This window comes from Sphaerodactylus townsendi, linkage group LG01, assembly GCF_021028975.2.
Source record: "Sphaerodactylus townsendi isolate TG3544 linkage group LG01, MPM_Stown_v2.3, whole genome shotgun sequence".
NCBI classification, from domain to species: Eukaryota; Metazoa; Chordata; class Lepidosauria; order Squamata; family Sphaerodactylidae; genus Sphaerodactylus; species Sphaerodactylus townsendi.
In genome coordinates this window covers 161,010,422-161,025,316 of record NC_059425.1, presented here as the reverse complement: position 1 = coordinate 161,025,316, position 14,895 = coordinate 161,010,422, and the positions used below count along the sequence as shown (strand labels likewise).

General features: G+C 42.0%; 1 protein-coding gene across 1 annotated transcript in view; it reads left to right on the top strand.

Annotated features, from left to right (window-relative positions):
* ROCK2 (Rho associated coiled-coil containing protein kinase 2) overlaps window positions 1-14,895 on the top strand; it is a 130,527-nt gene that overhangs the window by 59,727 nt on the left and 55,905 nt on the right. The window contains exons 2-7 of the mRNA XM_048498693.1: window positions 24-105; window positions 1,745-1,845; window positions 5,464-5,601; window positions 5,910-6,170; window positions 10,963-11,107; window positions 14,639-14,777. Coding sequence (XP_048354650.1) covers window positions 24-105; window positions 1,745-1,845; window positions 5,464-5,601; window positions 5,910-6,170; window positions 10,963-11,107; window positions 14,639-14,777 — 866 coding nt within the window. The remainder of the gene's footprint in view (window positions 1-23; window positions 106-1,744; window positions 1,846-5,463; window positions 5,602-5,909; window positions 6,171-10,962; window positions 11,108-14,638; window positions 14,778-14,895) is intronic.

The window sequence follows — 14,895 nt, the reverse complement described above, 5'->3', positions numbered from 1 at the left end:
CTTTTAAAAATTCTTTTTTATAGGATGGTCTGAATTCTTTGGTTCTTGATCTGGATTATCCAGCACTGAGGAAAAATAAGAACATAGATAACTTCCTAAATAGATGTAAGTTTCATTTGGATGCTGTCCCTGTCCATTGATACTGAATAGTTAGAGATGTTATGAATTACCCCATTTTTCTCCTTGCCTATCTGAAAAAGCCAGACTGATTTTTAAAAAGAGGGGCTTATTGTTTTCATTATATTTGATAAAAGAAGCCGTCAATATGTGTTTAATGTTAGGTATTTCATTAAATTATTCCAAACTTTACAATACTATTAATTTTTCTATGCAATTATGCAGTTTTTTTTCCTGCTAACTGGAATACTACATAGTACCTGAGATTTTGTTGTATATTGTATTGATAGGGAACCTCATTATTTGAAATGCTGAACTATTCTAATGGTAATCATTTTATTAAGATCTCTGGCCAGTAGATATAAAAATGTTTATTGATGTCAGTGGATCACTAAGTACAACTGGGAGGCTTGTGAAAACTGAGTCGTTTCCCTCTAGCATGAATAATCTCTGCTAGGATACTGTATGTGGGATCCAGTGATCTGCTAGATATGCTAGTCACATATCTTTCCCACATTCACCTCTTCCCAGCACTTCCCTCTTTGAAAAGAAAGTATTCCTTTGGTTGCACAAACTGTGTGGAACACATGTGGAAAGGCTACAGTGCCGAGGGAGAAGAGTACAAAATTGTTCTTTCTTTCAACGCAGCTCCACTGACAGAACAGAAAGAGAAAGAATAATTTTGCCCCCTCTTCTCTCTCTACAGTAGCCTCTTGAATGGTATGGCTGTTAGTTCAAATGGATTCCTCAACACCAGGAATAAATTTTCCCCAAATTTAGAAATGCTGCAGGGAAGGGAGTATAGAAAAGATCTGTAGGCCCCAGGATCGTGGATCGCTGGATCCAACCCTGTAAGGACACTGTTTCCATATCTTGATCTTCTGCTATGCAAATAACACATTGATAACAAAACATGTTACAGAAATGGTTTGTGCCATTTCTACGTTTTTTGACTTTTAATTTCTATTTGAACAGTGAAAATATGAGAGCCAGAGTAGTGCAGTGCTTAGAGGGTTGGACTAGGACAGCGTTTCCCAACCTTTTCGTCAAGGGTACCCTGACCTCACTCTTCATATCTCACGGTACCCTTGCCGCCACCCTCCACCTTCCCCTCCCATTGCCCCTGCTTGCCACACACCTCACCTTCCCCTCCCAGGGTGAAGGGAAGCACTGGAAGGGGGGGGCTGCTGACCTTGTGGCAGGCCCTGCCCAATGGGCCAGCTCCATGTCCTTGCTGGCGCCGGTGGGAGACACCACAAAAAATGGGGGGGGGGCGGTAGTGTTGCTGCGGTACCCCTGGGACATGCTCACGGCACCCCAGGGTACCACAGAACCCTGGTTGAGAATGGCTGGACTAGGATCTGGAAGAGCTGTGTTTGAATTTTCATTCTATCATGGAAACTCGCAAACTCACCTAACCTACTTCATAGAGTTTTTGTGAGGGTAAAACAGTAGTGGCAGCAACGGTCCAAGTCACTTTTGGTCCCTATGTGGGAGGAAGGTGGGGCATAGATGAAATAAACACACCCTTGTAAGAAAGTTTGATATTCTGGAAAGATAAATAGATGGCCCAGTATTTGAGTACACCTTGTGCACATTGTAATGGCATTCTCTGAATTTGTCTTAGTTGAGAAAATTGTGGAAAAAATTCGAGCTTTGCAAATGAAGGCTGAAGATTATGATGTTGTTAAAGTGATTGGAAGAGGAGCCTTTGGAGAAGTACAGCTGGTAAGAGTTGGAATTGCTATTAAACTACTGACCTTACATTTCAGTGATAGTGAATTTTCACCTGAATTAGTTTATGTTTTAATATATCTTATCCTGTGTTTTAGCTATGTTTGTATGCCACCTTGAGCTTCATAAAAAAGAAAGGTAGCTAATAAATATTTTGAACAAACAAATAATTTTTTTTTGTTTTTTGGAATAATCACAGCTTCAACTTGTCTCAAACATCTTTACCTCACATTGCATCCAGCATTCAGAAAATATGTATTGTGCGTAGGCATATCATAAAATGTGGTTTCTTGCACAAAAAAGTGGCCTCCTAGTGGTCTCAGTTCTTTCTTTCTTTGCTCTTCCAAAGGGCAAGTTACTTGACTTTATACTCTCCTTCGATGTATTGGTGGCCAGTTTAACTCAGACGTGTTTGATGCTGGAAATATGGCAAACTATGAGCATTAAAAGGTAGTTGAAAGGCAATTAATATGGCTGTTACTTGATAAAAACTTGTCTTAAGACTTCTTTAATTAATCTTGCTAAATTTGCACATGAATGAAATAGCTGTTTTCAAGGAAAAATATTCCTTGGATCCAGCCAGCTTTTTTTTACTCAATCGAACCCAGTTCTCTACTGCCGCCTCTATTCCTTCTCACTTTTGTACATACAGGTTCCTTGATCCTTAGCATAGCAAAAGGGGACCCTATCTTCCTCTTTCACTGTTGGAAAAACTGGTTGTGTTTAGATACTGTGCTCATGCACCACATCAGGTACCTCCTAAAAGTGATTCTTGGATTAAAAGGTAATAGTTTGAGGAAAATGTGCACAACACAATCAATCAGGTGCCACTTTTAAATCAAGACTGTAAATTAACTAACAGCCCAATCCAGAGATCTCTGGTGGCCAGGGATGGTGCGGCTCCTGCGCTGCCATGCCCCCTCCAGAGGGCTTCCAGGTGGAGTGTGAAGGCAGCAAACAGCAGAAACTCCCCCCCCCCCATGGGGCAAAACAAACTTACACTGGGGGCATTACCAGCTCAAAAGCCAGTTGACTCCACCACCAGGAACACCCCTAGCCAGTCCCCAGATGCTTCAGCAGCCCAGTTTAGGCTGGCACAGCTCTGTGATATCAAGGCTCTTCTGGTTTGGGCTCTCCCTGTTTGCCTTCCCTGCTGTCAAAAATCCTACTTATGTCAGCTGGATGGGCAAACATGCTGGCGTGGCCTCACGCCAGCTCTAACAGCTGATTCCCACCGCCAATCAGGATTGGACTGTAAATGTTGCCACCGTAATAACCAATAGTGTTTAAGTAATTTTGAGCACCTTTTCTAATTCCTGCTCTAAAAGAATAATCTTATCATAAGTTAACGAGGATGTCCCTGTTTATATACCTTTCCATTCTTTGCAGCCATATATCACATTCAGTTCAGAAGGTATTTTTGTGTTGTCCATATGTTGCCTTCAACTCTTAGGGTCTGCAGCCTTGTTATGGTACTTTTACCTCAGTGTGTGTTAAGTGCCGTAAAGTTGCTTCTGACTCATGGTGACTCATGCTGACCCTATGATTCAATGTCCACCAAACGTCCTGTTGTTAACAGCCTTGCTTGGGAGTCATAGTAACAGAAAGGGAGGGAGGTGGAGAATAAAAATATCTTGTAGATTTGTCGAAGGCTTTCACGGCTGGATTGTTGTGGATTTTCCGGGCTGAGTGACCGTGGTCTGGTAGATCTTGTTCCTAATGTTTCACTTGCATCTGTGGCCAGCATCTTCAGAGGTGTATCACAGAGGGGAGTCTGTTACAGTGGACACAGTGTGTAACACTTCTCTCTGTGACAGATGCATGACCTCTCCAATGGATACTCCCTGGAATTCATCAGGTTTCCTCCTGCTTGGTTTTTACTCTTGCCTACCCCAAAAGGCAGAGAGAAGTGACTAAGAACCCAAGCAGCCATTCAGCACCTCCTAAACATTAAGGCTGTTCCTATTCCAGAGACAGGTCAGGGAGTCTACTCAATACTCTTCATGGTCTCCCAAAGAAATGGGGCTTGGAAAGCCAGTCTGGACTTCAAGTGTCTGAACAAATTCATTCTCCCAAGATGCTTCCAAATAGATCCCTCCAATCATCCAAACGGCTGGAATATTTTGGGGTCCTGGTGGAGATTGTTCACAGACCACTCTTTCTTCCCACTGCCAAGGCGTGGAAGTTTAAACAAGATGGCTTCGTCGGCCATCGGCAGCAGAAGCACCTCTGGCATCCTGCTGGCAAACTGATGAGAACAATGGTTGTATCCATAGACTCAGTGTAGTGGTCTGGCCTGCACTCCAAACCCCTGCAGCATCTCCTTCAGCCCTATCAACTGGACATAATGAACAACCAAGATCATCCAATCACGGTACTAAAAGAGGCAAAAAAAACCCCTCCTTTGATGGACTGTCATGTCCAAATTGCTGCAAGGCAAACTATTTCATATCCCAGGATCAGATCCAATTGTTCAAGGTGCTGTGGTCGCACACATGCACAACACACACCCCGTAGATTGTGCAGACCACCCCAGCAGCCATTCTCCCTCCCATTGTCTCTCTCACATGGAATACAATTGAAGTCTTCCTAATCTGGGAACTGTTGACTCAAGCTCCAATTTTCTGTCTCACCCGCATGTAGCTATCTGGTTCGGTTCATGCCAGTCACAGGCAGAGTTTTACCTCGATGTGTGAAAGTGGTGATTGCTTTTGATAATTCTGTCTTACAGAGTTATTTTAATTTGATTTTCATGTTTGTAATGCCTTTTTGGAAGTTTATGATATGCAGTACTTTAGGAATTGTTAGAGGGGTCATGAGCATATAAATAGGAGGAATTAGAAAAATAGAGACTCTTACTCAGACAAGATGCTGGAAGATCTCCCCACCATTTTTAAAAAACTAAACAGCCACATGCTGTCCTGATTTGGACGGGGTTTCTGAAAAGGTGGGATGTGCACTTGTGTTTATTTATTTTTCCTGTCCAAGATTTGTAGCACAATTTCTATAGGCAAGCCACATCAGGACACTACATAGTTGCAGTTTAGCTTTAAAAATATAAAGATCCAATTGGAGATCTCCTAGCATCTTGTCTGCTTTAAGTTTCAGATACACTTTTTATGCAACATCAGAGATGGTCTGATAGCTTGTCCCATCAGAATGCGTTACTTTCAGATCTGCCTTGTGGCCACTCGATTTCTGCATTTGTACAGTTTTTGCACCCCTCACTTTTTTGTGTGTGGGTGCAGGAGATTTTATATTGTGTTTGGATTTTTAGAATGAGTTTTTATTGTGTTTTTCCTGTCATGATTTTAAAGCATGTTTTTATTGTAACCAGCCCCGAGACTATGGCAAAGGGTGGGGAATGGAATAGAATAGATTCCCTTCCCCCCCCCCCCTTTTAGTATTTAAATCAGCTGAGGAACTTTTTGCTTGCATAGAATCCATTGGTTGGGTTTGATTTTTATTATTGATGGAAGTAGTTTCAGACTTGCATGTTCTCAGTAACATACAAGTCTGAAACTGCTTCTACTTCTACTGAAGACAAAAATGCAAGAAAACCTTTTTGTAAAGTCTTAATACACTTTTTAAAAAAATGTTCTTCATCCACAGGTTCGCCATAAAACATCACAGAAGGTTTATGCAATGAAACTTCTTAGTAAATTTGAAATGATCAAAAGATCAGATTCGGCCTTTTTCTGGGAAGAGAGGGACATAATGGCCTTTGCCAACAGTCCGTGGGTAGTTCAGGTAAGGATAATTTTTGTTTGGAATATTTGTCCTTTGGGAGGTTCTTTTGAAGAAGCATCAAAACTACTGTGGTATAGCATCCTTTGCGGCAGTGGTTAATTGATAGATTTCTGCTTGTTTAGAATCCAGTTGACTTTTCCCTTTTTTAAGCTGAAGTTATAATGGCTTGCACCCACCAATAACTGTACAATACCAAAATAATACCAAAAAAAGGTTCCCTAGTGTTCTGAACTGGCTATGATCTAAATAGTATTTTGAAAGTTGACTGCCTGACAAACATCTTACAATGTCTGTTCTTCTGGCTGCAGCTTTTTTGTGCCTTTCAAGATGACCGATACTTGTATATGGTAATGGAGTACATGCCTGGTGGAGATCTTGTGAATCTTATGAGCAATTACGATGTGCCTGAAAAGTGGGCCAAATTTTATACAGCGGAAGTTGTCCTAGCTCTCAATGCAATTCACTCCCTAGGATTAATACATAGAGATGTGAAACCTGACAACATGCTTTTGGATAAATATGGACATTTGAAGCTGGCAGATTTTGGCACTTGTATGAAAATGGATGAAGTAAGTATCCAGTTCATTGTGTATTATTCTAAAATTATTAATGGTTTGATTAGCTAAGCCATATTTAAAGGGTGTAATGTAGTGGCTAGAAAGTATCTGTTTTAAATCTTACCTCTGCCCTGAGCTCACATAATGACCCCCCCTTTCCCACTTGATGAAAGCCACCCTTTCTCAGTGATCGATTCCTCACTACAAAAATTGGAGTAGATACACCCCGGGTTTGTTTGATTTGGGATCTTTTGATCGCGCTTTCACGGTCCGCACTGCAGCTTGTGGCCACCAAACGACCCCTGCTCCAGGCGACGCAGTAGCCAGGCAGAATTTCCCACTGGTTGCGGATCTACCACGCGATCCGCTCAGGGGCTTTTCTGATTGGCTGCTGCGTTGTGCTGGGGTGGGAATTTTTTTTAAATTTTCAACCAGTCATATCCACGTCTGCGCAAGCATGCGCAGAAGAACTGTAAGCACAAACAGGGAAACGGGTGTTTAAAGCAATGCCCCGTCTCTGTTATGGTTTGTCTCCTCGTATCCACGTGAATACGAGGTGTGGCATTGGTTTAGACTGTCTTGCAGGGAAAAATCATTCAAAACCAGCCCCATGTCTCCACGTATACACATGGATTTCGGCTCTGAAATTTTTTTTTAAAAAGGGCTGCACGCACATTGGGCGCAGCCCACTGCACCCTGATTGGCTGGGAGGTTCCACCTCACACACAACATTGGGAAATTCAGCCGCCGATCTTCCCCATTGCTCTCCTCCGATCTGGATTGATCCCGGCTTCATTCAAAAGGTCTACTATCATCCAGGTCCGGGAAAAGCGCATGCTAAGGGGAAGGAGCAGCGGTGAAACCTGGTTCAACCAGAACACCGTGGGTAAGTTTTCCCCAAACCGGGTTTGTTCACTTTCTTAACACACACTTTTTGACAACTGAGGAATCGCCAGTCTCCTGGCTACAGAATCCTTTATGGGGTTGTTGGAAGGATAGCTGAATAATCTGAGAAATGCGTTGGATTTTCTGCCTGTTAAGTATTAGTGGACTTTTATTACTAACATCAAGATACTTGAATCAAAGTTTAATCTCCATGTTCAAGTCACAGTTCTGCATTTGAAAGGCTAGCTTGATCCTTTCACCGATTTTCCAAGGGAATCAGAGAACATTAAAACAAATATTCAGTTCATTTAAGATTTAGAGAGAACAAAAATTGTCATGTATATTGAGGATGCAATTCTGTGTTTCAGGTTTTGAACCCAAACTCAACACACCGCCCCCCCCCCCATAACCCAAGAAAGATATAAAACCTATTATAATGAGAGACCTATTTTGAGCATTGTGAAAATCACAATGGACTGGGGGGGGGGGGGGGGACAAATTCCAAATGCCAGCTTTACCCTTACAGTTAGTTTTGGTACTGCTTGTTGTGAAGAGAGGCTGCTCAGTCAGTGTGCTTGACCAGTTATTATTAGCTTACATTAAGAACAAAATAACTATAATGATCCAGAGAGCTGGTAAAGACTTGTGTAAGGCTTTGTATACACTCAACTAGACTATTCAGTTGTTTTTCAGATTGCTGCTTCTGAGGCTGCAAGGATGTTAAACCCAGAGTGGCACCTGAATAGAACTGGAAATAGTTATCCTGGGCCTTTATGTAGTCTACACTGCTCTAAAATTCCAAGTTCAGAATATATAAAATAAGAGCCTGTCCTGCTATCAGAGGAATTTTAAATCAAGTATGATTGCTTTGATAGCATTAAATAATTAACTGAATTTTTTAATGCTGATAATGAAAGCTGAATTAAGCTTTTTAAGTCATGGTGAACACTTTACCTGACAGAATGGAGAAGTATTGGATTTTCTTAGCTATCTGGAACCAGGTTACATTTGGATTGATAATTCAGTTCTACTGCTTTTGGAAAATACATATTTTTGGTAGCGAAACTTCTATGTATGCTATGTTAATGCAAGAACTGGAAGGGGTGGATTGAATTCAGCTTTTAGTGTTTTGAATTTTTAAAAAGAACCCTGATTGGTCACAGTGATGCCTGATTCCAATGCTGATAAGCTGTTGAATTTTTAACCACTCTTTTATGGAAAGCTTGATAATGTAGACAGTAATCGTCATCTATCTACTACATACATTACTCTTCATAGCATCCCCTAGCAGTCTTCAGATGACTTACAGTACATAAAAGTTAATCCAAATCAATCAGCCAGATATAAGCTGTTGCATTTTTAACCATATTTATTATGCACATTTATCTTCATAGCATCCCCTAGTAGTCTTCAGATGATTTACTTAAAGGTTAATCCAAATCAATCAGTCAAATTTATTTAGAAAATATTCTGCTGGAGCTCATTTTTATGTTGTGGAAATATCCAACATGTTCTTGGCTATTCATATTTTTTGTCACAAAATAATGAGTTTATGAGGTCAGTTTCTAAAACCAGAAACTGTCATGAAAAGCTAGCACATTAAAAATATTTCCCAAAGTTGAAGTGAATGCAATTATAGGGTTTGAATGGGACGGCACATTAATTGCCAATGCATTTACTATTTATTATTATTATTATTATTATTATTATTATTATTATTATTATTATTATTATTATTATTATTATTATTATTATTATTATTATTATTTTATTGGGTTTATAAACCGCCCTCCCCCGAAGGGCTCAGGGCGGTGAACAACATAGGTAGAGCACTGCATCGAATTAAATACAATAAATATGGATTAAAACAGCTCTAATAAAAATAAACCCTACCCCATTTAAAATGCAGCATTAATTAACTCAGGATGGCGCCTGCTATCAATTCCCACAAAAGCCCCAAAAGGGAAGGGGTGGCAGGATCTCCATGATGTTATAAAGGAGGGAGAGGAAAAGGAGGGCCCCTTATCAACGGCTGGTCTCCCCAAAGGCCCGGTGGAACAGCTCAGTCTTGCAGGCCCTGCAGAACTCAGCAAGATCCCACAGGGCCCGGACAGCTGATGGAAGAGCGTTCCACCAGGCAGGGGCCAGCCCTGTGAAGGCTCTGGCCCGGGTGGAGGCCAGCCGTATCATCGAGGGGCTAGGGATCACCAGTAAATTGGCCTCTGCCGAACGCAGAGACCTATTCGGGACATATGGGGTAAGACGTCCCGCAGACCATGGATCAAGTTAAGGCAAAGGAGATTCATTTTCAGGAGAAGTGATAACAATAGATAATTTCCTAACAATTTGCATTGAGTAGCCCTTGCTGGGTTTCTAAAATATGCTTGGCATATGTGGTTTAGGTTGCCTGCGTGTGGACTCTGTGCATATGGATCTCTGGATTATTCTAGTGCCAGTGCCTTTAGTACATTGATGTTTGATTCGCCTCCCCCCCTGGCCCATGGTCACAGCATACTTTTGGGTTCTCCTTAAAGAGCCACTTGTGCCCCACCCCCCTTTGTATCAGCGGATGATCTGGTCCCTGGGCTAAGCCACACCTCAGTCTAAAGAGGAGCCTGAATTCAGGTCTCCATGTGTGCAGCCATTCTTTTCCCCCGGGGCCCCCCCCCCCCCCCCCCGGGTTGGCTTTTCTTGAAGGAAGCAACTGCTCGGTGGGACTACTGCAACAACCCTCTAGGACTGCTTGCAGCTCATTAACATCATCATCATCATATAATGGTTTTCCATGTCACCTAAGAAGGATACCACTTCAGATGAACATGTGCCTAGTACTTGCACACATACACAGGTCCAGAGCATGAAGTATGAAAAGAAGTGAAGTAAGTAGTTTTACGTGGAGGGGAAGATGCTCACCTTTTAATGAATACTTTGTAATACTTAATGTTTACAAAGCAGTTTTGAGCATCCAGAGCACTTCACATGCATTCTCTAAGGATATTATCACTATTAATAATCAACAGAAAAGCCCTACAATGGGACCAATATTTATGGAAATGTATCCGTACTTTCTCCAAGGAAACTTCTTTATGCCTAAGGAGCCTTCCTCCAGCTTAGGTGGTACTTCCTTCAACAGAAGAAAGTTGAAGGATGATTCCTTAAGTTTTAGCCTTTTTCTTAGTGGAGTGGGAGAATGAGGATTGGATCCAGTGGCACAGTGCCAAGGGGGCGGGGGGGGCGAGATGGTGCATGGGGGGCGCAGTTCCCACTCCGGCCCTTATTGGATCTATCCCAGAATGTTGCTTATGGGGGCGAGGGGGGGAGGCCTGCAGCTGAGGGACATTGAGCTTGTGATAGTAAATCTCTCACTTGCGTCTCAGAATGTACATGCTACTTAACTATTGTGTGCTGTGTAGTAAAATGCTAAGATACTTAGAAAGACGCACTATTTTCTGTAAAATGTCATGTTTGTATGTCTGACATCTATTTAGTACTGGCTTTAGGATTCTTTAATGGAAGATAAAACTTGTTACAAGAAACAGTGTCTTGTATGGTGCATCGAGGAAAAAGCCGCAACTGGACTGAGCTGGCCAACTTCAACAAAAATGTTTCTATATATTGTCTTCTGCTGTTCTTCTAATGTGTTTTGGAGCTTACTGTAATGCTTTCCATTTTGGGGTTGTAAATTGAGTATTGCATTCTCAACTTCTGCTTATTTAGTTTGGCTCCTGGATCAACTTCCTTCTCCTTAGCAAGATTTGTTTTCGCTTACATTGTGCGCTGTATTCACGTTATTCATATGAGTGTGATTATGCAGTTATAATATTTTTAACAAAAACAATTTTCTTTTAAGAAATGTAGGTTACTGAGCCATCATACTAATTAGTTGTGCTGTTTAATTGTCTTCTGTGTAATTATTAAGACAGGTATGGTGCGTTGTGATACGGCAGTTGGAACACCTGACTACATATCACCTGAAGTATTGAAGTCACAAGGAGGTGATGGTTATTATGGACGGGAATGTGACTGGTGGTCTGTAGGAGTTTTTCTGTTTGAGATGCTAGTTGGTGAGTAGTAAATTTTTCTTACACTCTCCCTCAGTAGTGATTAGATCTCAGATGTCTGCACATTGCTGCAAAGTTGCTGTGTTCATTATTGGTGCACTAACAGCATGATGTTGAAGATGTCTTTAGTCTTGGAAGTCTAATCCTTTGGTTTTTGCTCTGTATAACAGTGTGGATCTTCAGCTTATGAAATGGGTTGTGCTGCAGGCAGGCAGGGCGTGGTTAGGTCCAGTCCAACAGGTCAAGGCACGCGGTAGGCAAGGTGTAGTCAGGTCACAGTCCCAACAGGTCACGGCACAGGAGATCAGGCAAACAGGCTGGAGCTCAGCAGTAGACCAGGCACACAGAAGCAACAGGAAACACACTTGTGCCCCCTATTCCATGGGTTCCTAATATCATCAGGACCCATTGTCCCCCCCCCCCCCTCCTTCTTTCTAGGAGGGTTTAAGTTCAAGTAAGGTTTTTCGTGAGATTCCTATCTTGGGAAACAACTGCTGTTTTAATTGTATTTATGGAAACTGTATCTACAATTATTTTATGTATGCTGTTTTTATGTTGTACACCGCCCAGAGCCCTCCAGGGATGGGGCGGTATATCAAATCAAATAAAAAATTAATAATAGTAGTAGTAGTAGTAGTAGTTGTAGTAGTAGTAGTAGTAGTTGTTGTTGTTGTTGTTGTTGTTGTTGTTGTTGTACCCAGGCAGAAGCAAGCTCACAGCAAGGCTTATATAGAGAGCCTTGTTCAGGGGGTTGGGTTCTGCAAGGAGTTAATCCTCATCAGATGTAGAGACTTCCAATCTCCCATGTTTTACTGCCAGACGAGCACTCCTTCTGCTGTTTTGCAATAGCTGCCTCTGCTTCTGCCTTCTATGCACAGCTGGCTCGTCACTGAATTCCCTAGATCCATGGTGGCAAACCTTTGGCACTCCAGATGTTATGGACTACAGTTCCCATCAGCCCCTCCCAACATGGCCAATTGGCCATACTGGCAGGGGCTAATGGGAATTGTAGTCCATAACATCTGGAGTGCCAAAGGTTCACCACCACTGCCCTAGATAGAAGGATCTGCAGGCTCCTCCACCTGCTCAAAATTGCAGGCTCCTCCACGTGATCAGGCAGGGAAGGGCTGGGAGTTGGCTCTGCTGCCAGGTCTTCCTCTGGAGTAACTAACTCTGGCTGCACTGTGTTCTTAAAGTTTTGCCTCAGAGTCCTCTGTATCCTGGTGAATACCCAGGGGCTGGCTCATGACATGGATCTTCCAAAGGAGGCAAGAGGGATGTTATTAGAAACGATAACCTTTGCTTTCTCTTTTCCCCCATCCCAGCACGACTCTTCTATTTTCCAACTTTTGACTGGGTTATGAAGACAATGAAATGAGTTGACCCTTCCCGCATAATTCAGTGTAACATGACCAAACCATGTGGTTCACTTTCCTTGTGTCTTCCTTTTCTTGATGCTAGACAATAATGGAACAATCAAATAGTTTATATCAGTGGTCTTCAACCCAAGGGTCTGGACCCTCAGTTGGATTGCAAACCTTAGGATATTTGCCATATTTATTTTGCTGCCATTTGGGAGGACTTGTTGTTGTTTGTGTGTATTTGCAGAGAGTAAAGGCACCATGCCTAATTCCTCTCTTTGCTTGCGATCTGAAACAGCAGGTGTGGCGAGATGAGTGTAGAAGATGTATCCATGGTTCATCTGTAACTTGTTCCTCATTATGCTACACCTGCTGGTACTCAACTTGTGTTTCCTGTTCCTGGTTCTCTTGGTCTGCTTTCCACCATCCTGGCTGGACACTGATAGGGTGCTAACTCCCCTCTGTTTCCCTCCCTTCCTACTGTGACTGTGATGTCAAATGGTTGTAGCATAGTGGATGCCATTCTGCCACATAGAGGTTAAAGGAGGATCCTTACTCGGAAAGGTTGAAAATCACTCTGTTTCATAGTCCAAAGCATGTTATGAGTTTGGCTGAAAAGTACCAGTACAGGAAGAAAACTGTTCTAATTTTTTTTGTTTTTTTTTAAAAGAATTGTGTGAAGATTGTGGTTTGTTAGCTGGTTTCCTAGAGATCATGCTTTCAAAACAAGCAAAAAAAATCAAATTGCACAGGACATTGAATAGACTAAATAATTTATGATCCAAGTACGTATGTGTTGAGTGTATGGAGTTTCAAATTAAATAGACTGATAGTACTGTGTGTACCGAAAACAGCAGAATCATGGGACTTAATTTATGCTTGTTTGATGCATGTCTATGGATTAGATCCAGCGCTTGTTCACTGTTGGCAGAATGGTGTAAGTGGAAAGGGGGATTTTCCCAATTCTCCTGCGCTGGTAAAGACCCCTACATGATTCCTAGCACAGAGCTTGGGGATTCTTTGTGTCTTTACTTGCAATTCTTTGAAATAATTTTGAACTTTTGCACATGTTGATTTGGCACCTTTGCTAGCAATCACAGCAGCTCAATGTGGTTTACTTGACCTGCAGGCAACAACAATAAAAAAATCAGATATTAATATCCTCCAGGTAAAACGGTATTTACAGATCAGCTCTCAGATGTCCACCTGAAAACTATGCCCTTACGTTTCTTCCACAGAGAAGCCAGAATGTGGGCCCTATGCGCTTCCTCACGGACAGCCTTCCATATTGCTGGAACTGCTGAAAAAGAGTTGTTTGTTTGTTTAGAATATTTCTATGGCACATCTTCAGAGTCCTGCTCGAGGCACCTTACAATTAAAAACCATGATATTAAAACACAAGTGACTGGCAGCATAAACGCTATCCATAAAATAAAAGCGGACCATTAGAAAGCTGATAAGATAAAACCCCTAATTAAAAGTCTAAATTAAAAAAGATGTGTTTTAGCCTGGTTGCTAAAAGAAAGTAGTGTTATGTGCCCAGCAAGCTTCAAGGGGGAGAGCATTCCAAAAGCCGTGTGCCGCAGAGACTTAGCTCCAAGGGGGCGGGGGACACACGATGCATTGGGCACGCGGCCCTGTGGGGGCAGGGGGGCATTGCGGGGCAGGGGCAGAGGACACACGAGTGCACTGGGCGCTTTCCCCCCCTTGCTACGCCTCAGGTGTGCCTCTACAGAAAATGCCCCGTCTCTAGTCACCACCCACCTCACCTCTGAAGAATGAGGGCACAGAGAGTAAGTTTTGAGAGGCTCATCTCATCTGGCAGGCTGGATAGCATGAGAGGTGTTCTTCAGGTGTTATGCCAATCAGATAATTCAAAGATAGTAGTAGTGAGAAGGCTGAAAGGTTCTGAGTAATTGAATACACATAACAAAAGAGAAGGTGCTTTAACTAACCCCAGATCATGTTGGGCTGTAAAGGTAAAATCTGCTGCTTTTTATTGGAGGCAGAAGCATGTTGGTAGTCAGTGAAGTTTTTCCAAGATGGGAGTAATGTGACGTATAACCCGTATGCATACTGTCCCTGTTTTGTACTAGTTGAAACTGCTAGATAATCTTAAAGAGTTTGTTTGTTTTTCAACTTATTTTTCTCTTTTAACCATTTTTAATTTTAGGGGATACTCCATTTTATGCTGACTCATTGGTGGGGACATACAGTAAAATCATGGATCACAAGAACTCATTACATTTCCCAGATGATGTAGAAATCTCTAAACATGCAAAGGACCTTATATGTGCCTTTTTAACAGACAGGTATGTAAATCTGTGTATACATATATACACATATACATTTTTCCCCTTTGTCCTTTTTAACTAAAGTGGATTTCTTGATGTAAATTGTAATATCAGTGAATACTCTCAATAGGATTTT